At 54.1% G+C, this 21,919-nt stretch overlaps 2 protein-coding genes across 5 annotated transcripts in view; one reads left to right on the top strand and one right to left on the bottom strand.

Annotated features, from left to right (window-relative positions):
• STYXL1 (serine/threonine/tyrosine interacting like 1) overlaps nucleotides 1-12,079 on the bottom strand; it is a 62,701-nt gene extending 50,622 nt beyond the window's left edge. For 2 of the 4 annotated variants that reach the window (XM_082712596.1, XM_082712594.1), the window contains exon 1: nucleotides 5,963-6,089. Coding sequence is in view for 1 of the 4 variants with exons in the window: in XM_082712593.1 (XP_082568719.1) it covers nucleotides 509-618 (110 nt within the window). In the remaining 3 variants the exon portion in view is untranslated. Of the gene's footprint in view, nucleotides 1-508; nucleotides 883-5,962; nucleotides 6,090-6,689 lie in introns of those variants that run through there. The other 2 variants (XM_082712595.1, XM_082712593.1) reach the window with 2 other exon arrangements.
• MDH2 (malate dehydrogenase 2) lies at nucleotides 6,179-21,497 on the top strand. Its single transcript, XM_082712599.1, has 9 exons — nucleotides 6,179-6,399; nucleotides 12,097-12,265; nucleotides 13,506-13,589; nucleotides 14,084-14,193; nucleotides 15,315-15,440; nucleotides 18,165-18,242; nucleotides 19,487-19,586; nucleotides 19,904-20,055; nucleotides 21,193-21,497. The coding sequence occupies exons 1-9, from the start codon at nucleotides 6,334-6,336 to the stop codon at nucleotides 21,322-21,324; spliced, it is 1,017 nt and encodes a 338-aa protein (XP_082568725.1). The 5' UTR covers nucleotides 6,179-6,333; the 3' UTR covers nucleotides 21,325-21,497.
• Nucleotides 21,498-21,919: the final 422 nt, after the last annotated feature.

Below are 21,919 nucleotides of genomic sequence, written 5' to 3'. Positions count from 1 at the left end.
AAGGTTATGTCCAGATGACCAACACCAACTGTCCGGCACGGGCGGGAGCTTAGGAAACAGGTAACCCTTTACTGCTACCTTAGCTCTCTCCTCCCAACTTCACCCAGCAGCCTCCAATAGCTACAAATCCCACAGAGAGCACCATTCAGAGACTCTTAGGCCAAGGAACAGGACAGGAGCTGGCCATATTTGTAAGTGGACGGAGCTCTGGCTGCTGCCTGAGGGGCAGGCTCCCCTAGGGATCTGGGATCCTGGGATCCAGGTGACACCTTCCTTGTGGCCTGAACCTTGACAAAGCTAGAGGACATAGCTGCAGGCTAGAGCACCCCCGAGATGTGGAGGTGAGAAGTGGCCTCGCTATCAGTCTCTCGTTTCAGAGAAGCACCCGGTCCTATTGTTCGGGATCGCTAGTATGTATCTCTGAATTTCAGAAGCAACAAGTTTGGGCCAGAGGCCCAGACCCAGGCGCTCCCCCGTCCCTATCCCCAAACCTAGGCGCACTACACACCTGAGAGAAACCCCTGCAGTCCTGGGAGAGTGTGTTCCACGCAGTTCACCTGGCAGGCACAGGGGTCGGTCAACTGTAACACGGTCTCCCAAAGCCCGTGACCATGACATCTGGTCTCACCGCCTCCAACTCTGCCCTCAGCACTTGCTTCTCCTCTGCGCTTTGATCAGGCTTAGGCCACACCCTCCTCTCCCCTGACCCAGATCCTCAGCCCTGACCAGCCTCTGGACTTGGCTTTGCTCCAAGTTCCCTGACCTCTGACCGATCTGTGAGACCAAAGGCTCTGGTCCTGACCCCGATCTTCTCCGCTCTTGGGAGCTCCTCCTGGTGCTTCCTGCTGCCTCTGCCCCTGCTAGGCCACCACTGCCCACTTGTTCCACTGGAATGTATCTTGGAAGTCAAATCCTTGGGCTTCCGGTAGGCACGAGCCACAATGTGGCTACTTAAAGCTATTTACCCCAATACAGTTCCATTTTAAAATATCCTAGAGCACCTAGAGAAAAATAAAACTCCTGTGCAAGGTGGAATGATTACCACCTTTCTGACTTTTCACTAGCTCCAAGGATCCGAAAGAAGAGGTTTAAAATATCACTTTAAAATATCACTTATTGGGGCGCCTGGGTGGCTCAGTGGGTTAAGCCGCTGCCTTCGGCTCAGGTCATGATCTCAGGGTCCTGGGATCAAGTCCCGCATCGGGCTCTCTGCTCAGCAGGGAGCCTGCTTCCCTCTCTCTGCCTGCCTCTCCATCTACTTGTGATTTCTCTCTGTCAAATAAATAAATAAAATCTTTAAAAATAAATAAATAAAATAAAATATCACTCTTATCACTCTTCTGCAAAGAAGACATCCAGATGGCCAACAGACCCATGAAAAAGTGCCCCACGTCACCCGGCATCAGGGAAATACAAATCAAAACCACAGTGAGATACCAGCTCACACCAGTCAGAATGGCTAAAATGAACCAGTCAGGAAACGAGAGATGTTGGCGAGGATGTGGAAAAAGGGGAACCCTCCTACAATGTTGGTGGGAATGCAAGCCGGTACAGCCACTCTGGAAAACAGCATGGAGTTTCCTCAAAAAGTTGAAAATAGAGCTACCCTATGACCCAGCAATCGCACTACTGGGTATGAATCTTAAAGATGCAAACGTAGTGATCCAAAGGGGCACGTGCACCCAAATGTTTATAGCAACAATGTCCACAATAGCCAAACGATAGAAAGAACCTAGATGTCCATCAACAGATGAACGGATCAAGAAGATGTAGTATACGTATACAATGGAATACTATGCAGCCATCAAAAGAAATGAATGCTTGTCATTTACGACGATGTGGATAGAACTAGAGGGTATTATGCTGAGCGAAATAAGTCAATCAGAGAAAGACAATTATGATCTCTCTGATATGAGGAATTTGAGAGGCAGGGTGGGGGTCGTGGGGGATAGGGAAGGAAAAAAATGAAACAAGATGGAATCAGAAGTGAGACAAATCATAAGAGACTTTAATCTCAGGAAACAAACTGAGGGTTGCTGGGTTGTGGGGGGTCAGGGATAGGGTGGCTGGGTGATGGACATTGGGGAGGGTACGTGCTATGGTGAGTGCTGTGAAATGTGGAAGACTGATGATTCACACACCTATACCCCTGGGGCAAATAATAGATTATGTTAATAAAAATAACAAAAAAATAAATAAAGCACATCACTTGAGTTTCGATTTTAGGGTTGATGATAAGGTAGGTTAGCATATACTGGCATCGCAGCAAGAACAGGACAGTCTGTAACCGTGGTCCAAGCTTACTGTAAGGCACAAAGCGGTCAGCAGATGTGGGGTGTGCGGCTTGCATATGTGCGGAGTAAGGCAAGGAGGGGATGGTGTACTCGCACGTGTGTACAAAAATATATCAGAACAGACAAAAATGAAAAACTATGGGGACTGCTGGAAAGGAGCATGAAGGAACTTTCTGGAACAATGAAAATGTTCTACAGATTGTTTTGGGGGGTGGTGATTAACGGCGTAAATTGTCAAAACCATCCAACTGAACACTTAAAATCTGTATACTGTATTGTATATAAACTATGTGGCCATAAAAAGGAATCCCAGGTAGATCCAGGTGCCTCTGTGTTTAGGGATACGAGTATGCAGGTGTGTGTGAATAGGAGCCTGTGTGTGTAGCCCTACATACACACCGATGACCTTGGTGTGGGGTCTGGGCTGTGGGAACCATGTGGACTAGGACACACATAAAGTACACCCTGCGGAATTCAGCCCGGCCTTCACAGCTACCAGCAAATGTCTGTCTCGCTGCTCATTTGCCCAGAATTTTCCCAATTGCTGTAACTATTATCCAAACCTCCTCAGCCCTTCTTGGGTCCCCATGGAGCAACTTCTCTCATTTCCTGGTTCTTGCTCGGGAGGGGTAAGTCCCCTGAGTGCGAACCACCCTCCTCGGCCAGCTGTCCCTGGGGGCGGTAGGGGTGAGGGGGCTTCACGCTTCCTCCTGGAACCCTCTGACCTCATCCTCTTCCACCTAAAACCTTCTCTCCTTTCGGTGATCTCAAAGCTTTCTCCCTCCATTAGCATCCTTCTGAATTCCAGCACTCACAAGCCTTAGCTTGCTTGAAACAATTCATGAAACCAGAAAACCCTCCGAATAGCTTGGCCGGCACCCCCGGGAGCTAGTGTAGGCAGAGAGGCTGGTGCTGGAAAAGTCTGAGGCTGGCTACCTGGAGAGGCAGAGGCATTTGAAATGCCCTGCACCACACATCCCCCAGGATTGCTGGGGCAAAGGAGGCATAAGTGTTTCCTGTAGATCAAATACGGGCAAGTGAGGCAGTCAACCAGAAGCCATTGTAAAGAGACTTTGCCCAAGACTTGCCACCTGGGGGAACGATCGGTCAGCTGCAGGTAGTACAGAATTCCAGAAACCAGGGCCTGAAGGAACAATGGAAAGCAGCGAGACTGAGGCATCACCACCTAGGTCAAAGGTACCGCACCCCAAAAGCACCACATGGAGGGGATCTGCTACAAACTCCTGTCCGGCTCAGAATAGTAAAGCCACATGACGGGGGGACCTTGCCTTCCTCCATGTCTACTTCTACAACCTCCAAGGCTCTGGAGCCACAGTCTATTGGGGGAGGAGGGGCTGTGAGGAAGCAAGATGGGGAAATGGAGAAGCCCAGCACCTTCCCCTCCAAGACTAGGAGCCTAAAGCAAGCTTGAGAGGGGAAGAGAAGTTTTGACACTGAATCAAGTTGAGATTTGACAACTAATGTAAACTGGACATGGAGGCAATGACGAGTCTGTTCCCGTGCCTCGGGGGGACCCAGGAACAGGCAAAGAAATAAAGCAAGAATGTGTGGGAAGATGACAAAGCGGTTTTAGGACTGCAAGGGGCTTCCTAAACATGTTCAGTGTTAAGTACACATGCTTTGCAAAGTCAGAGTCAGTGCTTAATACAGTAGCGGTTAATACGGTTATGAACCATCTTGGGATAGAAAGGGAAGAAGCTGGGAACTGAATGTGAAGCTGGTTTTCCTAACAGTCAAGTCGTTTGCGGTGGCCTTGAGTAGAGCACTTGGCAGGGATGGGGAAGGACTTGAACCCCTGGTGCTGGGAGTGAGCCGGAGAATCTAGGATTCTCCTCTGTCTCATGGCCTCCCCTCTCCCCTTTACAGAGATGCCTTCATCCCTACTCTCTCTCCGGCATTCAGTCCCACATTTGATGTTGGAGTAACTCCCCATCTGCCCACTGGCAGTTCTATGTGGACAACTCACCATCACTTCCTCCATTTCTATGGCCACCATCATAACTCAGGTCTTTCTCTCCTAAGACAGCCTCCTGAATAATCTCCCTGTGTTCCGTATCCTTCCACTGGAAGCCTTGGCACACGAAGATCAATCCAATCTTTCTCATAAACCTGGTGGCCTCATAAAGACCTCTGATGAACACTTGCTGCCCCAGGAATAAAATACAAGCTTCTCAGCAAACCTTTGGAGGTCCTGCACGCCCTGCTTTGGCCAGCCTTATCTAAAACTATCCAACTCTTCCAAAACAGAGACCCACTCTCGGCCCAGTGCTGTGGCTGGACAATAAAGACTCAGAGAGGACAGACATATCTGACCACAAGGAACTCTCAGTTCCAGTGGTTAAGATGTAGGGTAAGTGATGAACCAGAGAACAGTGTTAAGATAAAGGACGCTGCTCCTTTGCATGTCCCCCACTCCCGGAGAGGATCTGTTCACCATCCGTAGACTTGGGTTTTTCCACCCCCAGGTTTGACTTTGGGCTCTTCTCATCTAATCGCTTGAACTCCCATGCCCAGGTGAGAAGGATCTCACCCTCCTGCAGCTGAATGGTCCCCCGGAGTAACTCCTTCCTGAATGTCTCTACCTCCCTGTTTGATCCTGAGGTGGTTCTCACACGGCCCCCACCCCAAATGTGGATTAGATGCACCTCCTGGGGCACCTGGGTGGCTCAGTGGGTTGGGCCTCTGCCTTGGGCTCAGGTCACGATCTCAGGGTCCTGGGTGCCCTGCATCGGGGTCTCTGCTCAGCAGGGAACCCACTTCCCCCTCTCTCTCTCTGCCTGTCAAATAAATAAATAAAATCTTTAAATAAAAAAAAAAAAAAAAAGATGCATCTCCTTTCGTTCCCACCATAGTTCTTAACTTCCCTAATGTTGCCCCAATCATGCTGCCTGCAGCATAGGTCTCCCCCGCATAGACTCAGCTCCTTAGAAGGCAGAAAATGGGGCGGATCTTGTGAAACCACCAGCCTGCGGCACACTCCTCTGCCCCACCTGCCTGAACTCCTTGAGGAATTCGGTATTTCCAGAAAATTGATGAGATGGGGGGCGGGGCGGAGGGAAACGAAGCTTCTAATTCAACTTGTCAATGTAAACGATACATTCCTGGGGAGCCAGAACCGCAGCTTCGCGTTTCCATCCGGATCAACTCAACAAACCCAGCCCCAGGTCCTTCCGCACCTAAAGCTGCAACAATGTGGCAGCGCAGACCTGAGGAGCAGGGGCCGGGGGACCCTGCAAGCTACCACCTCGATACCAGGCTCCTCGTCTTGCAACACGAGGCTGCTCTCCCGCAAACTCGTGGAGCAGGGCCTGGCCCTCGGGGCTGCGTCCCCCATTCTCACTGGCGGGGTCTGCGCGGGTCCTGTGCCCCCTGAGGGCCGAGGGCACTGGCTGCTGGGCGGTGCGGGGTGGGAGGATGGGGGGAGGGGCGCTTTGCACCGAAATGACTGATCACGGGGGACCCCATCCTCCCACTCCACCCCCAAAACTCAACCTCCTCTCCGCACGCTCCTTCCCAGAGCCTTCCGGAGCCAGGAGCAGGAGGGGTGGTCTGGGCTGAGGTCCAGGGCCCGGACCGCACCCTCTCCGCCTGGCCCGCGGGGCGACCTTGACCTGTCTCCTTGTCAGAGCCTGCGTGTGGAGCCCCACCTGGAAACGGCTCCTCTAAGGCTCTTCCAGCCTAAAGCCCGTCCTCTTCCACCTGTCTGGTGCGGACTGTCCCTCCCACTCGCGACCGCGTCTCCCCCAGCGGCCGCACGGAACGCGAGGCGCGCTACGACCCCGCCCGGACCACGCTCCCCGTGCGCAGGAAGCGGCCCTGCACCTTCCTTCCTCGCCGAGCCCCCCCGACGGACCGGATACCGCGAGATCTGGGAGGTGGGCGGGGCCGGAAGCCGGGCCCCTCTCGCGAGACCCGGCGAAGCGGCGCCGGGAGGCTCGTTGCCGTGTGGAGGTCGTTGGTGTCACTTGCCAGCCGCCCGTTCCTTCGCCTGTCGTTCCGCTCCCCGCCCGCTCCAGCCATGTTCTCCGCCCTCGCCCGCCCTGCCGGCGCCGCTCTCCGCCGCAGCTTCAGCACCTCGGCCCAGGTAGGCCGGACGAGGGGTCCCCGGGCCAGCCTAGACCGCAGGGTCGTCGAGTACCGACCCGCGCCTGTGGCGCCGTGGGCCGGCCGGGATACCGGGAGGGCAGTGCGGAGAGAAAGCCCGGGAGAGGGAGGGAGGAAGCCCCCCCCCCCCGCGGCTCGTCCTCCCCGGACCCCCCCCAGAGAGCCCGCCCTGGGTCTGCACAGCTTCAGGGTTGGGAAGCTTCGGGGCTGTAGCGCCGAAAAGAATTCACGTTTGTTTGCAACTTTCCGTCGTACATTGAGGCCACTAACCTGGTTCTTGTAGCATCCGTGCAAATAGCGTGTCCCCGTTAACTCCCCAGTGCAGGCGGACTGAGATACCGGGGGTGGGGAACGGGTCCAGGCTTGCAGTCTCCTGGCTGGAGAACTACAAGTCCGCTCTCCTGGGCACTGTCCGGGGGGCTTGGATAACCCAGCTTTCCCTCTGAGAACGTGAAGACGCGGCCTCCTCCTCGGGACCCTTTTGTAGGATCCTGCTTGCGGTGGGCGGCCTGGGCCTGCCCCCAGGTGTGGTGACTGTGCAAGGCTTCTGGGAGTGCGCGAGCCGAAGCTATTTTTAGGCACCTGAAGGATGGTGTGTGTTAGAATCACCTGCAAGCTGATGAGGCCCGGGGCCGGGTGCACGGAAGGAGGGTAGGACCTGCCCCCTTTTGCATGTGGGCCAGGTGCCCCGGTGATTCTAATAGAACTAAAGTTGGCGAACCCACGTTGCCTCTTTCAAGTATCGCACCCAGGAGGGAGTTGATTAGAAAAGGAGAGTCCAGATTGCTGTTTTAGGTTCTGTCCTTCAGCTCGGTTTCCTGTTTATAAGATTCATTTGAAAAAGAAATACACAGGAGCACCGAGTGTCCAGGCTCGCCCTGCCCCTGCTGGGCGCTGCAGGAGAGACCAAGATGAGTAAGGAGCGGCACTTGAGTGAGAGAGGCCCCAACTTAGGACCGGTGGAGGTGCCCGAGGCTGCTGCTGAGGAGCGGGGGAAGGAAGGGAACTGAGCTCCGGTAAGATTTGCTGAGGGACGGTTGGCTGAAGGGGACCAGAATGAAGGACACCAAGACGTCGGGCTTTGGAAATTGCTGGGATGGGAAAGGCTGTTGGGAGGAGAGTGGGTTTGGGTAGGGGAGGGTTATTAGGAGCTCCGTTTGAGATGTTAAGTTCAAAATGCATATGGGACATAGAGGTGGTGATGCTGAGAAGGAACTGGAGTAAGTCAGAATGATGAAATTGAGAGAAAGAAGTACATTGGTCTAGAGACTTTGGATCCTGTGTCCTTTTTTTTTTTTTTTTTTTTTTTTAAAGAGAGTCGGGAGGGGGAGAGGTAGAGGGAGAAAGAATCTTATGCAGAGCCCATACCTAGTGCAGAGTCTGGGGCTCAATCCCACAGCCCTGAGATCACGACCCAAGTGGAAATCAAGAGGCTTAACTAACCAAGCCACCTAGGTGCTCCTGAATCTGGTATCCTTAAGAGTAAAAATGTAGGGGCGCCTGGGTGGCTCAGTGAATTAAAGCCTCTGCCTTCAGCTCAGGTCATGATCCCAGGGTCCTGGGATGAGTCGCACATCGGGCTCTCTGCTCAGCAGAGGAGCCTGCTTCCTCCTCTCTCTCTCTGCCTGCTTGTGATCTCTTTCTGTCAAATAAATAAATTTTTTTTAAAAAGGGAGTAAAAATGTATCAAGAGCATGGCCTCGATATATTTATTTCTGTGGGTGTACACTAATATATATGTTATAACACAAGAAATAGAACTTTAAAAGCAAACCATAATAGACTTACATTGTAGAGCAAACTTAGAAATGAGGGAAGTGTTACCCCTTTGCAGAAGTTGCTGAGTGTGTGCTGTTGACAACCAACTCCTCAAGGCAGAGAAGATCTGCAGGTTTGGTGACTGGTCTTCTGCAAAGAGATCATAAGTTAATCTCCACAGTACTGCAGATTCTGTCTACACTGTGAAGATTCCACCCCTGAAGGGCTGTGTTTTTATCCATATTAACGAAATTGATGAAACTTTGTAATATACAAATAATGACATCACCTCAACACAAAGCAACAGAGTGAGGAGGTCATCTTAGGTATTGTAAGGGACTGATTTACTTAAAGACCCTAGTGAGGTCATCAAGTCAGTCTCTCTCCTTTCTTTCCTTTTCTTCCATTCCGTTCCTTCTCTTTCTCTTTTTCTTTCTTTTCCTTTCCCTTCTTTGCTCCCTCTTCCTTTCTTTCTTCCCTCCCTCCATCCCTCTTCCTGTCTTTTCTTCCTTTTCTTCTCTTCTCTCTCTCTCTGATGTTGGGCTCCGCAGCGGAACCTTGGAAGTCAGGCTGAGTAATCTGGCCATAAGGGACTTCGAGGAGATTTTTCAGTGAGGAAATGAAATGATTAAAAGTTAATTTTCAGAAAGATGGTTTTGAGGTAGAGCCGTAGATAATAGAATGGGAACGGAAGGTAAGGGAGGTGTTTGAGATGTCAGGTTTTCCGTGTCCTAACTGGGTGTCTCTGATAAGGGACGAGGCAGGAAATGGTTCTGAGGGTTTGAATTTGGGAGAACACCGGTCCTATTTGGGAGCAGGGTGGGAGAGGTAGAAAGCATACATTTATTTAGACAGTTAGGTTTATGGGACCCCTGGAGTGCCTAACAGAGCTGGGAATGTGAGAGTTGGAATCAGAGGTCCCTAGGAACAGAGACAAGATGTGAGTCATGACTGACGATCTAGAAGTAGAGACTGCCAGACCTCAGTTCTGGGTTGATCTGGCTAGTTAAGTTTCCTGGGAAGTCAAGGGTCCCCCTTTATAGCACCAATTTAAAAAAAAAAAAAAAATCAAAACTGAAGTCAAGATTTTTGGTTTTATGTGCTTTTAGAGTTTACCTTTCTTAAGCAGATGACACAGCTTGGGTTTTGTTTGGGCTTTGATTTCAGGGTTTGATAACCAAAGTCCATTATTACTAGGGGCCGTTGTTGTAAAATACAGTCTGTGGTGAGAGTCTAGGGACCCAAAGCAGATGGCTGTCCAAGAGGACACGTGTGGGACTCTGGGTTCCTGTCCCCGCTGTTAGTCTGTCTCTTTCCCTGGCAGCTGTCTGCTGGCCCAGAGTAGGCTTCCTTCTCATTCATAAGGTTAGGGTACAAATAAGCTCACTGAGGACTGTTTTGTTTGGGCCTTGAGTGAGCCCTAATGGGAAAGGGTACCTTTTGTATAATGAGAGTGAGCTGTAGGCCATGGCTTAGACTAGATGGGGTTTTTTTAAGCCCAGATTGAAGGGTCAAGTTGCCCGTGTTTGGCTTGTGTCCCACATCCTCATTTGCTATCTTTTGGGGCCCAGGTGTATTACGACTTCCTGGGCCTCAGTTCCTCATCTGTAAAATGAGTCAGTTAATATTGCTTAATGGAGTTCTGAGCGTCAGATAAGGAAAGACCTAGCTCAGTTCCATCTACAGGACAGACTGACACATGGCCCTTGGCTACCATTTTGCTTTTGGTATTCCCAGTAGATAAGGTTGCTGGGTGGTGTGAGTTTCAGGTGAAGTCCTACTGTATAATAAATTCTGCCCCTCGTGGGAAAGGTTACCAGGAGGCAGTCATTGACTTAGTTGTTGGAAATGGATGGGGTGGGGGTGGTGGTAAGCCCCATTTGGTCACCATCCTTCACAGACTCCTCTTCCTCCCTAAATGCTGGTGTTCACAGGGCTTTGTCCCTAGTGCGCCTGTCACTGTGTTCCCCTTTGTGCTTTCTGGGGCTGCCAGTAATCTCAGTGCAGATGCATCGCGCCTCCAGACCAAGCCTTTAGCCTACTGGCACGTGTGTGTCTGGATGTTTCAAGGGGCTCAAACCCAGCATGCAAAATGAGACTCATTATCCTTTCTCCAAGACCCCTTACCCCTCCTCAGTTCCGTATCTTGCTTCAAGGCAATGTTGTCCACTCAGGCCGGCAAATTGTCATCCCAGGTTCCTCCCTCCACTCAGCAGCTGGATGGAAGTGGAAGGGGGTGACCAAATCCCTTGTAGCCTGTCCATCCTTGCTTGCCTGGATCCCACCCTTGAGTCATGCTTGGACTGTTGCAGTAGTCTCTCTGCCTCCGTTCTTGGATATTTCCGGGCCATCTTCCATGCTGCCTCATAACCTTTTTAAAACACTGGGGTGTCTGGGTGGCTCAGTCAGTTAAGTGACTGCCTTCAGCTCAGGTCATGATCCCAGGGTCCTGGGCAGGGGGCTCCCTGCTCACTGGGGAGCCTGCTTCTCCCTCAGCTGCTACCCCTACTTGTGTTCTCTCGTGTGCTTCTCTGTCAAATAAAAATGAAATCTTTTTAAAATAAATAATAAAATGCGGTTCTGGACACGTTTTTCTCAGCTTCTAAGGCCTTTCACCGTTCCCTGTTGCCCAGAAGGACCAGATAGACTCTGCTAGGCTCTCAGCTTCGGCCCTACCTTCCTCCTCCACATGCATCCAACAACGCCCGAGCCATAGGGGACTGCTTCCCTTCGCTGGGCCATACTCCACAGCTCCTTCCCCCTAGCATCCATCTGGTAAACTGCTCCTCCTCCAAAGCCCTCTCTCACACTTTCTCTCCTAGTGTCTCCCTCCCTGGCACTTGTCACACTAGATGCTGTTTTTTGGTCCGCACGCCTTTGGGTTCGCAGGTCTTGTTGGTGCTGGCAAGTCAGTCCGGCGTGTGGCAGGTAGGAAGTCCGTGCCTGTTGAATCGGAGGTGAGCCTTAAACATGAATAAGCAGCCCCTTTTGGAAGACAGTCTGGCACTTCCTCAAAGATTAAACGTGGAGTTGCCACCTGACTCCTCAGTCCCACTCCTTGGTATAAGAAAAAGAAGGGGATTAAGCAATTGCCAGTCCTTAGATGTACTTAGCTCTGGAGTGGCTGCTGTCTTTAGACTTTTAGCTCCACTAAGGTGACCAATAAACTGACAGAAACCCTGCTAGCTCCAGCCTTCTAGATGCTGGCAAGGCAGTCGAGTCTCTCAGCTGTCACTTTTTAACCCTTCCTGCAGCTGACATGCCCAGAGCCACCTGCTGCGTGTTCTGCCGGGCGTGGTGTGGGGCCACAGTGATCTCAGGCTCCGGCCAGTGCCAGAGTCACCCAGAAATCTGGCTGGAAACACAGAGGCCTGAGCCCTGTCCTGCTTCAAGGAGCCTGGCTCTCTGTGGGCGTTGTCAGCCCGGCGGGTGATCCTGCTAGGCCCAGAGTGTGGGGCACGGGTACCGAGGCTGCAGATCGACTGAACTGCGGGGGAAGGAGCCTTCCGAATCGTGCATCCCTCCTGATGCTCCGTGCACCCCTCATCAGCTCCCAGTCCCCTGCCAGAGCCAGCAGGGCTCTTCCCATTCCTGCTTCCCCACATGACCGGCCTGTCAGAAGGTGCCCAGTATGGTTGTTTCTAGTTTTTAAAACTGGAGGTTGAAGGGAAGGTTGCCTGAGTAAAGCTTGTTCATCTTTCGGGGGCTGTTTGTGGTAGGACCCTGACTGTCACAACATCTGTGGACCTAAGTTCCCTGTTTCCCTGAGATAAGCCTCTCTGCTTCAGAAGGAAACTGGACCTTTGGACCAGGCACCAGCGCAATGAAAGACGCCTAGTGCGGTGTAATTTATAGGCGTTCATGTGACTACTTCTAATACTGATTCTGTATTGAGTCCTTTCTCTGTGTCTCTTTTTAGAAAAATGCTAAAGTGGCCGTGCTGGGGGCTTCTGGAGGAATCGGGCAGCCCCTGGCGCTTCTCCTCAAGAACAGTCCCTTAGTGAGCCGCCTGACCCTCTACGATATCGCTCATACGCCCGGGGTGGCCGCAGATCTGAGCCACATCGAGACCAGAGCAACCGTGAAAGGTAACCAGACATGCTGTGCCTGGAGACTTTGCTCCCCTTCTCCCCAGCAGACCAGAGTCCAGGCGATAGGACACGGTTCCTCAGTGGAAGTAGATCAGAGACTCGGTTTCCACGTTCATCATGGAGTTGAATTCACGAATGACTACGTCTTTCTGTACTTGAGCCTGTAAAGATTTAAATAGCGTCTTTCAGAAAAACAGAGGTGGTCTAATCTTCCCATTTTTAGTTTTTTTCCTCATGTAAAAAGTAATAGGATGGGGAAGGGGAACTTTCAGGGACTTCCAGAGTTGGGGGGCCATAGGAATGCTGTCTCCCGTGGGCTGCACGTTGCCTTCATGTGCTGGGGGCCGGCCGGCCCGTCACCCCCGGCTCCTCTTCCAGCTTCTCAGAAGTACAGCCTTCTTGGGGAAAGCTGCTCTTCCTGTAAAGTCCCAGATTGCGGCCCAGAGAGGAGGTAGTAATTCCTGTCTCTGCTGCCGGCGTGTGGGGTTGCCCCGCGGGACGGTATCCACACGCGTCTTCCGCCTGCAGGCACAACTCGGGAGGTCAGCTGTCAGCTGGGACGTTTATGTGCCTTCCAGAGTCTCTGAATGTGTTTGCTCGTTTTCTTTTGGAGCTTCTCAAAGCTCCTGAAATAAGGGAAAAGCCTAAATCAAAGCAGATTTTAGTCATTGGAGCAAATTTCCCTTGTAACCTTTGCAAATGGACCTTTTTCCCCTCAGATGATAGGAATAAACAAAAGAGATAGCAGTATTAGATGTATTACTTTAGCAGCACCATGATTTTCTCATGGGGCTTTCGGCGTGTCTTGTGATCTGACCCCACGGAGATGGAGCTTTTGTTAGGACGACTGGGCGGTGGTGGGGGGAGAGGGAATAAGCCGCTCTTGGAACTGGGAGCCAGGAAGGCCTTAGAGGTACCAGCGGGTCCAGTAAAGACAAGCGGCTGAGCTTGGTTTGGTGGGGGAGGGGGGTGGCGAGAGGGTTGATCCTTTCCACGGGGGTGGGCCCCAGGCAGTGGGAGGCTGGGGGAAAGCGGTATGAAGCGGGGCTGGGACCGTCAGACCCGCGAGCGGCAGTGGTCAGGGAGCACTTCGCAGGGGGGCTTTGCGGCCCTTCTGGGGGCCTGGGGTTGACACTGGACCCAGCGGGTGCCGTCTTGCCCCGGCTCCATCCCCACAGATGTCCTCGGCTCTCCAGATCAGAGAATGTGAACTTTCTCTCTCCGGGGCGGTGTCTAGGCTACCTCGGACCTGAGCAGCTGCCGGACTGCCTGAAAGGCTGCGATGTGGTGGTTATCCCAGCCGGAGTCCCCAGAAAACCAGGTGCGTGTTCGGAGGCCTTGCCTTGCCTCGCATCCCCTGCCCGTCCGGTGGGGACGTGGTTTTCCCTTACACCGGACTGAGTCCGTGTCTCTGTGGCAGAGAAGAATTCCAGAGAAATCTCTTTCTTGGCCTGGCCCATGTCTGCCGTGTCTGTGCCCTGCCCGGTCTGGTGCTCCCCGTCTGGTGCTCCCAGGCACCCTGTCTTCCCGGAGTGCCCTTCCCCCACCTGCTGCTCTGGAGCTCTTACTGGCCCTTTTGGAGCCTCCTCAGGTCCCTCCCTCCCTAAGCCCCCTCCCCACGCTCCAGCCCCCCACAAGCCGCTGTGGGAGCACTTGTCACTCTAGGCTGCTTTTCCTACAAGATAGATTGGCTTGGAAGAGGGACCCTGTCCCCCTCACACTTGGCTTTCCTCTAACAACTGCCACACGGCGCCGGGCAGGCAGCGGGCAGATCCTCCCGTGCTCTGTGAACATCTTGATTTGGATCACTCTCAGGCATGACCCGGGATGACCTGTTCAACACCAATGCCTCCATCGTGGCCACCCTGACCGCGGCCTGCGCCCAGCATTGCCCCGAGGCCATGATCTGCATCATTTCGAATCCGGTGAGTTCCGCTGGCAGAGGCCACTGATGCCATTCCTGACGCCCCCAGTGAGCAGGAGGAGGAGGCAGGAGGTGCTTACGGGGACCAAAATGCAGTGAAGGGGCCACAGCAGACACATCGGATGAACCAAGTGTGAATTCCAGCCTGCTTTTCCCACCACCGTGTGCCTTTGGACGCATCACTTCGCCTCTCTGTGTCCGTTCCCCATGCACAGCGTCCCTTGTTGAGGCCTGAACGTGGTGGCCCATTCACTTCCCTTACCCTGTTCTGCTCGGGGTTTGCAGCTCCTGGTCCCCCATCAGGCTTGCTCAGCCACCCCAGGCCCTGCTCACGGCTTTTGTGGGAGCTTCTCCTTCGCATGTGCTGCACCCTCCCCAAGAAGACCACGGCAGCCCCCCAGCAGTGCCATGGGTCGCATTTATTATTCTTGCCTCCCTCCCGGGGCGGAAGCACAGTGACAGTGATGTTGACTGAGGACGTGCCTGCCAGGCTGCCCCTAGAGCTTGTTCCCAGGGCCTCTGGGGAGCCGATCGCCAAGTAGCTCTCCCTCGGGGCCATCACCACTTTGGCTGGGACGCTTGCCTAGCACCTGACGGAAATCCCGTGGCTGTGTCCGTCTTCATGATGCCCTCTCTGGGCACCAGGCGCTGTGTTAGCACTTGCTGTATATTAAGTTCCAGAACCTTCACGGCCTCAAGGAGGTGGTCGTCTCTGCTGTGAGGAAACCACTCTCCTGGGCTTAACCTCACAGGGTGGCTGAGCTGGGACTTGTTCCCGGGGCTGCCTGAGGTCTTGGCCCTGTGCAGTGCGGTGCTGTGTCCAGGTGTCGGCCCCAGTGGGCACGGGCAGAGTCTTGTGGGGCCAGCCTCACCTGTTAGGTTGACAGCCCGAAGGTCACGTGCACTTCCGAACTGCGGGCCCTCGAAGGGTTGTTTGAGGAGGGGAGAATAGGAAGTCAGCACACTGACCTGTTCCGTAGTGAGGGCGGGTTGCCCACAGAAAATGTTATCGGGACGGTTTGGCCCCTTAGGACTTGGCCCCCGGTCTGGGGAAAAGATGTTGTCGTGTGTGGCTCGTCTCTCAGGATGCAAGGCAAGTCCCGCCTCTCTCGCATTTGCCAGGTGAACTCCACCATCCCAATCGCGACGGAAGTTTTCAAGAAACACGGGGCATACAATCCCAATAAAATCTTCGGGGTGACGACCCTGGACATCGTCAGAGCCAACACGTTCATTGCGGAACTGAAGGTAAGGGCTGCATCGGGTGTCCCTCCGGCTCCCCCTCGGCCGTCCGAGGCTGAGCGGCGGACATAGGAGACCAGGGGGTCTCCAGTGCTCTTGGAGCTGCCTCCGTGAGGGAGAGGAGCTCTCAGGTTTCGTTGGGGGGGTCCACCCAGCCCCCCGCACGTTTCAACCACAGCCAGCCAGAGTGTTCACGCCACTCCCTCTCTGTCCCCCTGGTGCGTGGGAGGGTCCAGCCTTTTTCCTTGGGTTTCTCGCTGCCTCAGCTGGGCTGTAGTCTTGAAGTTCATTGCCTCTGAAAACGGGAACAGGATTCGCCTGCTGATTGGTAGAGAAATGATAAAATCGGCAAATATGAAGTATTGGGGGTCATTCCTGAACTCCCGAGATGTCAGGATCGTCGTTCCCAGCTGTCGTTCTGACTGCAGTCGCCTCTGGCTCACTGGGCCCTTGCTGGGGGGCAGGGGGTGTTAGCACCAGTGCCAGCCCTGGTGTCCTCAGTGCCCCTCGCAGCTCGTTGGTGGATCCAGCAGCACCGCTTCTTTAGGCCTGAAGCAGTGTCCCTCTGGAGCTTCGGGCCATCTTTTTCTGCCTTAGCAGAGGAGGGGGCCAGTAGGAGCAGTTGTCCTGCACCCATAAGACTGTTGACCTTGATCTTACTGCCCCGTGCCCCAGACAGGTCCGCCCTGGAGTGGGGTGCCCTGCTCTCGTTCATGCTGCAGCCCCTCTCCGAGGGATGGGGGTCCCTTGGGACTCAAGAGCCAGCAGAATTGGATCAGCACTTGGGTGCGGATGTGGAGGGTGGTTGAGTCAGGACAGGCTTTCCCGAGGAGCGTGCGCTCCGACTGAGTCTGACCAAAGACAGGCCGGTAGGTGGGGGTCGGGCCTCCTGGGGCTCCCGGCACTGCTTCGTGGGAGCCCCAGTATTCATTGGGCTCTCTGGGTGCTTCCAGCTCTTGGGGCCCAAAGCACGCCATCTCCCCCGGCCTCTGGTCCTGCTGCCACAGGCTAACTGCACATGACTTAGATGACTTAGAATTACAGAAAATGATAAATCCCTGTCCTCTGTTGCGCCAGCCACATTTCAGATCCTCGGTGGCGACATAGACTCCTGCATTGTCACAGACAGCTCTGTGGGACGGGGCTGTCACAGACTGGGAAGTTCTTTCTGCGGTGGAGGAAAGGGCATCTTGGGCCCTGGGAGAGAACCTAGTGCTTATTGAGCTTCAGTTCAGGGACGTGTCCTCTCCCTCAGGCTCTCGGGCATTCTGGAATTATCTTGAATTGTATCAGGAATGAAAGTTGACCCTTAAAGCTCCAGTGTCTGGAGTCTCGGCCATATTCCGCCCCCTTGGCCTCCTTCTCGGCTTTTGGGATAGGATTCGTTTTCTTGACGCCCCAGGCCTTTGCTCTTTCTGCTGCTTTTGCCTGGAACAGCCTTCCTTTGGCAAAGTCCTGCCTCTCCTTCCCAGATGACGTGACGTCTGTCCCAGAAAGCTTCTCCCAGGCTGATGAAGTGCTCCCCTTGCTGCCAGGGCCACCCCGTGTGGCCATCTCAGGGGCGCCACTTGAGTCTGCCTCATAATCGACGGTGAGGGTCTCAAAAGCAGGGGCTCTGTCTGTCCACACCTGTGTCGGTGGTCACCAGCACACTGCCTTGGCACAGAGGCGCCGCTGTGTGAGCATCCCGCTCCGTGGACTTGGTCCTGAGGGTCTGCCCCCTCTCGATGCTGGGTCTCCCTTGGACAAGGCGGGTTCCCAACTTGGGGCTGCTCTCTTCAGCAGCTGCGGCGTTTGGGGAAGGTGACGTCATGGGGGACTGCTCACTTCCTCCCATAACTCCCACCTGAATTTTTCTTTTCTTTTTTTTTTTGCGGGCCAGTGGAAGAAATACCTGGTCCACAGATTTGTGGGGGCGTTGTGCCTCCCATTTAACCCATGAATCAGCCTCTCCTGTTAAGCCCTGACAAAGAACCATGGTGTTCTGGCCCCTTGCAGCTCCGTTTTATTCTGTCCTGATCACTGTTTGAGGTGACAGACTTTTCACCCCCGGGATTTTCTGGAATTGTTCTGAATTTTGCTCTCCAGTCAGAGGGAGGGAATTGGACTCGTTCTCTGTGACAGAGGGTGGGGACGTGAATCTGGGCTGGTGCGTGACGAATGACCTTAGCTCTGGGGAAACGACTATCCTCTGATTCTCAGAAGATACCAGACTGACGGGGACCAATGTGGGGACCCTGCAAGGAGGCAGTATTCTGCTTCCTGTAAAGAAAGACCCCCATAGGGACCTCACCGGGTGACCCATACTCCTCTCCGAGATGTTCCGCGGGTGGCGGGCCATGGTAGGCGATCAGACCACCCCTGGACTTGGGCTTCTGTGGTGTCTTTGTTCTGGTTTCTGTGGATTTTTCCAGTGTTGGTGCTTTAGGAGGTTATGACATAGTTTATTCTCAAAGAGCTTTAAAAATTAACAGAGCTCCAGGGGCGCCTGGGTGGCTCCGTGTGTTAAAGCCTCTGCCTTCAGCTCAGGTCATGATCCAGGGTCCTGAGATCGAGCCCCGCATCAGGCTCTGTGCTCGGTGTGGAGGTGGGGAGCCTGCTTTCTCCTCTCTCTCTCTCTCTCTCTCTCTGCCTGCCTCTCTGTCTACTTGTGATCTCTGTCAAATAAGTAAATAAAATCTTCAAAAAAAAAAAAAAAAAATTAACAGAGCTTCATACCTTGATGGCCAGGGTCTGGATCCTGCACGAGTCAATGTTCCGGTCATTGGCGGCCATGCTGGGAAGACCATCATCCCCCTGATCTCGCAAGTAAGTGTGTCACCTTGCCAGGAAGCCACACCTTCAGGAGCTTCTGCCTCGAGGTACTGAAGACAGAGGGACAAAGAACTAAGCATCTGTCATACTTTGAGAAGATTCCTGCTACGGATACAGACAGCCCCAGCCATTGTCCAGGGTTAGGGGTGGGGCAGGCGGATTCTTGAGTGGCCTGTGCGGCTGTGGTCAGGGTCCAGCACTTCAGGGGTCCATGCCTGTGGCAGTGAGTGTGGTCAGAAGGTGCTCACAGCAGCCGACACCCAGCACACAACAAAAACTGCTGTAAGAAATCCCCGAAATCGCAGTTGGGTCAGGGCAGGCACAGCTGCTTTATTTAAAAATGATTAGAGGGGTGCCCAGCTGACTCCCATCAGTAGAATTTGGCACCCTTGATCTCAGCTTTGTGAGTTTGAGCCCCACGCTGGGTGTAGAGATTACTTAAAATTTAAAAAAATAATAAATTGAGTGGAGGCAAGGTGAGCACCACCAAGGATAAGATAAATTGTCAGTTTCTATCCCTGAGTAAAATGCACTGAGAGGGACGCAAAACATTTACGCTGTTCCTGCCAAAAGTGCGTATAACTTTATGAGAAAAGCATGAAAAAAACCTTCTATAAAATCTAACATCGTGGAGGTGCTACAAAACAAGCAGCCAGCCCTCTTGACAAATGTCTGGGAAGACAGGACTGCTAGGGGACCGACTGAGGTGGGCCCCTGCGTGGGAACTGGGGACAGGAAAGGGACAGCAGTGAGCGAGTGGGTGACATTTGTGTAAGGTCTGTACGTCATGTATCGGTGATAACTTCCTGGTCTTCATAGTTGCGCTGTGGTTACGTAAGATGCTAATGTTAGGGTAAGCCGAGCGTGGGAAAGCTCTGTGCTGTTTTTACAACTTCTCTCTAAAATTAGTCCAAAATATTAAAGGGTCTTTTAAAATGAGTAGGGATGGGTGATGGGTGGCACCTAGCTGACTCCATTGGTGGAACACGTGACTCCCATTTCAGGTCGTGGGTTCAAGCCCCGCATGTGTGGAGCCTACTTTAAAAAAAGGTGCAGCGGGGGGTGGGTGTAAGGGCCACGTTACAGCAAAGTTGACTTCTTCTTTAAAGCAGAGTCGGTCTCGGTTTCTGTGTAGTGGCAGTGCGGGGTGGGGTGGGGAGTGTCTCCCCCGAGTGGGGGAGGAGAGCGTGGAGTCTGGGACTGGTGGCTCACGTGATCCCTGTGGCTTTGGCCCGCAGTGTACTCCCAAGGTGGACCTTCCCCAGGACCAGCTGACAGCCGTGACAGGGCGGATCCAGGAAGCCGGCACGGAGGTGGTGAAGGCCAAAGCTGGAGCAGGTGGGTTCCCAGGGGTGGGCTGCTGATGCCAGAGGCCCCGCAGCAGTTCCCAGCTGAAGACTGGAAAGGCCCGGGCAGGCAGCGAATGCTTTTCTCGGCTTCCTATATGTTCTCTGCCTAAGCCAGCCTGATGGCCGGGGGCAGCCCGGCTTTGTGGAGTGGCTCGGCGCTGAAGGTCGTGCCATCCCTGCGTTTGTCAAGGCACGAGATGCCGACCCAGATCCTGCACAGCCGGCGCGGAGGGCTTTGCTGCTGCAGGGCTGGCTGGTCTGGATCTTGTGGCCACGATGCTTATTTGACCCGCCTGGTTCTCCTAGGCTCGGCCACCCTGTCCATGGCGTATGCCGGAGCGCGGTTTGTCTTCTCCCTCGTGGATGCGATGAACGGGAAGGAAGGCGTCGTCGAGTGTTCCTTCGTGAAGTCCCAGGAGGCAGACTGCGGCTACTTCTCCACGCCGTTACTGCTGGGGGTGCGTATCGGCTGCGTCTCTGTGTTTCTTGGTGAGACACTCACTCTACCTCAAGGCAGCCGTGACTGTCCCGAAGGAAAGGCCTCCGTCCACCAGACCCAGAGAGGATGCCCAGCTCAGGGTTTCCTGCTTCCTTGCCTTACCGCCACGGGTTTTCTTCTGGAGCATGGTCTAGGTTGTCCCCTCAAAGTGCTGGCGTCTAGGATGGAGCCCTTCCGGTCCCGTTGCTTGGCCAGGCTGTTGAGAGGCAGCTGTCCAGTCTAGTGACTGCCCGAGTGTTCGGGGAGCAGACCCCACCGGGGCTCTCGCACGCACACGGTCTAGCCAGCTTTCCGTTTCCAACGCAGCTGCCGACGTCAGGCAAAAGGGTGGTTGCCTTCATCTCCTGCCCAGAATGAAACAGTCTGTTGACGTTCCGTGCCACCCAGAAACCCTTCCCACAGACGCCCCAATGTCCAAAGATCCCTGAGACGTGGCCCCAGGCCTCAGGGACCCCGTTGGGTGGAGAGACAGTCACTAAGCAGACTGATTCTGGAACTGTGGGGTGTGGCAGGCCGTGCAGGCCCTGGGGTCAGGGCAGGCTCTCTGGGGAGGCGACTGGGAAACTTTGGCTGCTGGCGCAGGCACACCCACTCAGCCGTGGGGGTGACAGTGACAGACACCTGTTTTCCTGACGTCTCCCCTCTCCCTACGTGATTACATTGGAATTGGGTGGATATTACCAATTTGGTGGCAGCCGAGAACCCAAAAGTCTGCTCCATGCCCGGGAGAATGACGTTCGGTGCTGCTGGGGATTGAGTGCTCCGTGGCCCAAGCCGCCCACAGGCGTTCTCACGGCCGCCTCTGGGGTGGATAGGATGCCTGTTTTCCGGATAAGGAAACCGCCTTGGCTGAGGTGCGCATGGAGTGAGTGCTGGGGTCCGGATGGGGGCAGCTTGCCCGAACCCCGGGTTTCCCGCGCGGCTCACACATGTTTGGGCTCCCTCCCGGGTAGGTGGGCCAGGCAGGTTGTGAAGTTACGCATCAGGTTTTCCTCAACAGCCTCGCTCGTGGAAACCTGTTGTAAAATTTACAGCATCACAGTGATCTTTCTTAATTTTTAAATTGTCCAATTTTATCCCCTCCCGTCTCCTCCAGAAAAAGGGCATCGAGAAGAATCTGGGCATCGGCAAGATCTCCTCTTTCGAAGAGAAGATGATAGCGGAAGCCATCCCCGAGCTGAAGGCGTCCATCAAGAAGGGCGAGGACTTCGTGAAGAACATGAAGTGAGCGGGCGGCCCGCGGCGGTCCGTCGCCCTAACTCGTGAAAGCGTCGTGTCTCTGTAAAGCCGTTTCCCGCCCCCGTGTTCGCGTCTGTTAAACACGAGTGTCGTGCTGGCGTCGTCCTCCCTGGACCGTCTCTGGGCGCATCAGTAAAAGCAGGCTTTGGTTTTCTTTTTCAAGGTGTCGGCAAGCGTGATTTCTTCCCCGTTCAGGCTGCTGCTTGGGGGGCTGTCTGGTGTCTCCGTGAACCAGAATGAGAGAGGACTTTAAATATCAGGCTGACGCGTGCTGGTTTCAGCAGCAGCTCTGAGAACGTGTGAAAAGTTGATCAGTAGCTGTCCCTCCTGACCCTGCTCTGCAGCGCCGCCTCCCTCCGCTGACGAGCCCGGGGAAGGCTCGGCTCCGGCCCGGCCCTTCAGTGTCCCGAGGTGACAGCTGGTGGCCCATGCCCAGCTGCCCTTCCCAGGTTCATGTGGCAGACTCTGGCTCAGCCTACAGCTCCGGCTTCTCCCATCGGAGCTGCCTCAACTGACCTCTGTCCTGTTCCGAGTCTCCTCCTCCCCCGCCCAGCCCGGTCTCCGGGCAGGGGGCCATGCTAGGC

Source organism: Mustela nivalis (genome assembly GCF_964662115.1).
Source record: "Mustela nivalis genome assembly, chromosome: 19".
In the NCBI taxonomy this organism is placed as follows: domain Eukaryota; kingdom Metazoa; phylum Chordata; class Mammalia; order Carnivora; family Mustelidae; genus Mustela; species Mustela nivalis.
Note: the sequence above shows the minus strand (reverse complement) of the source record. Positions and strands in the feature narration are given on the sequence as shown.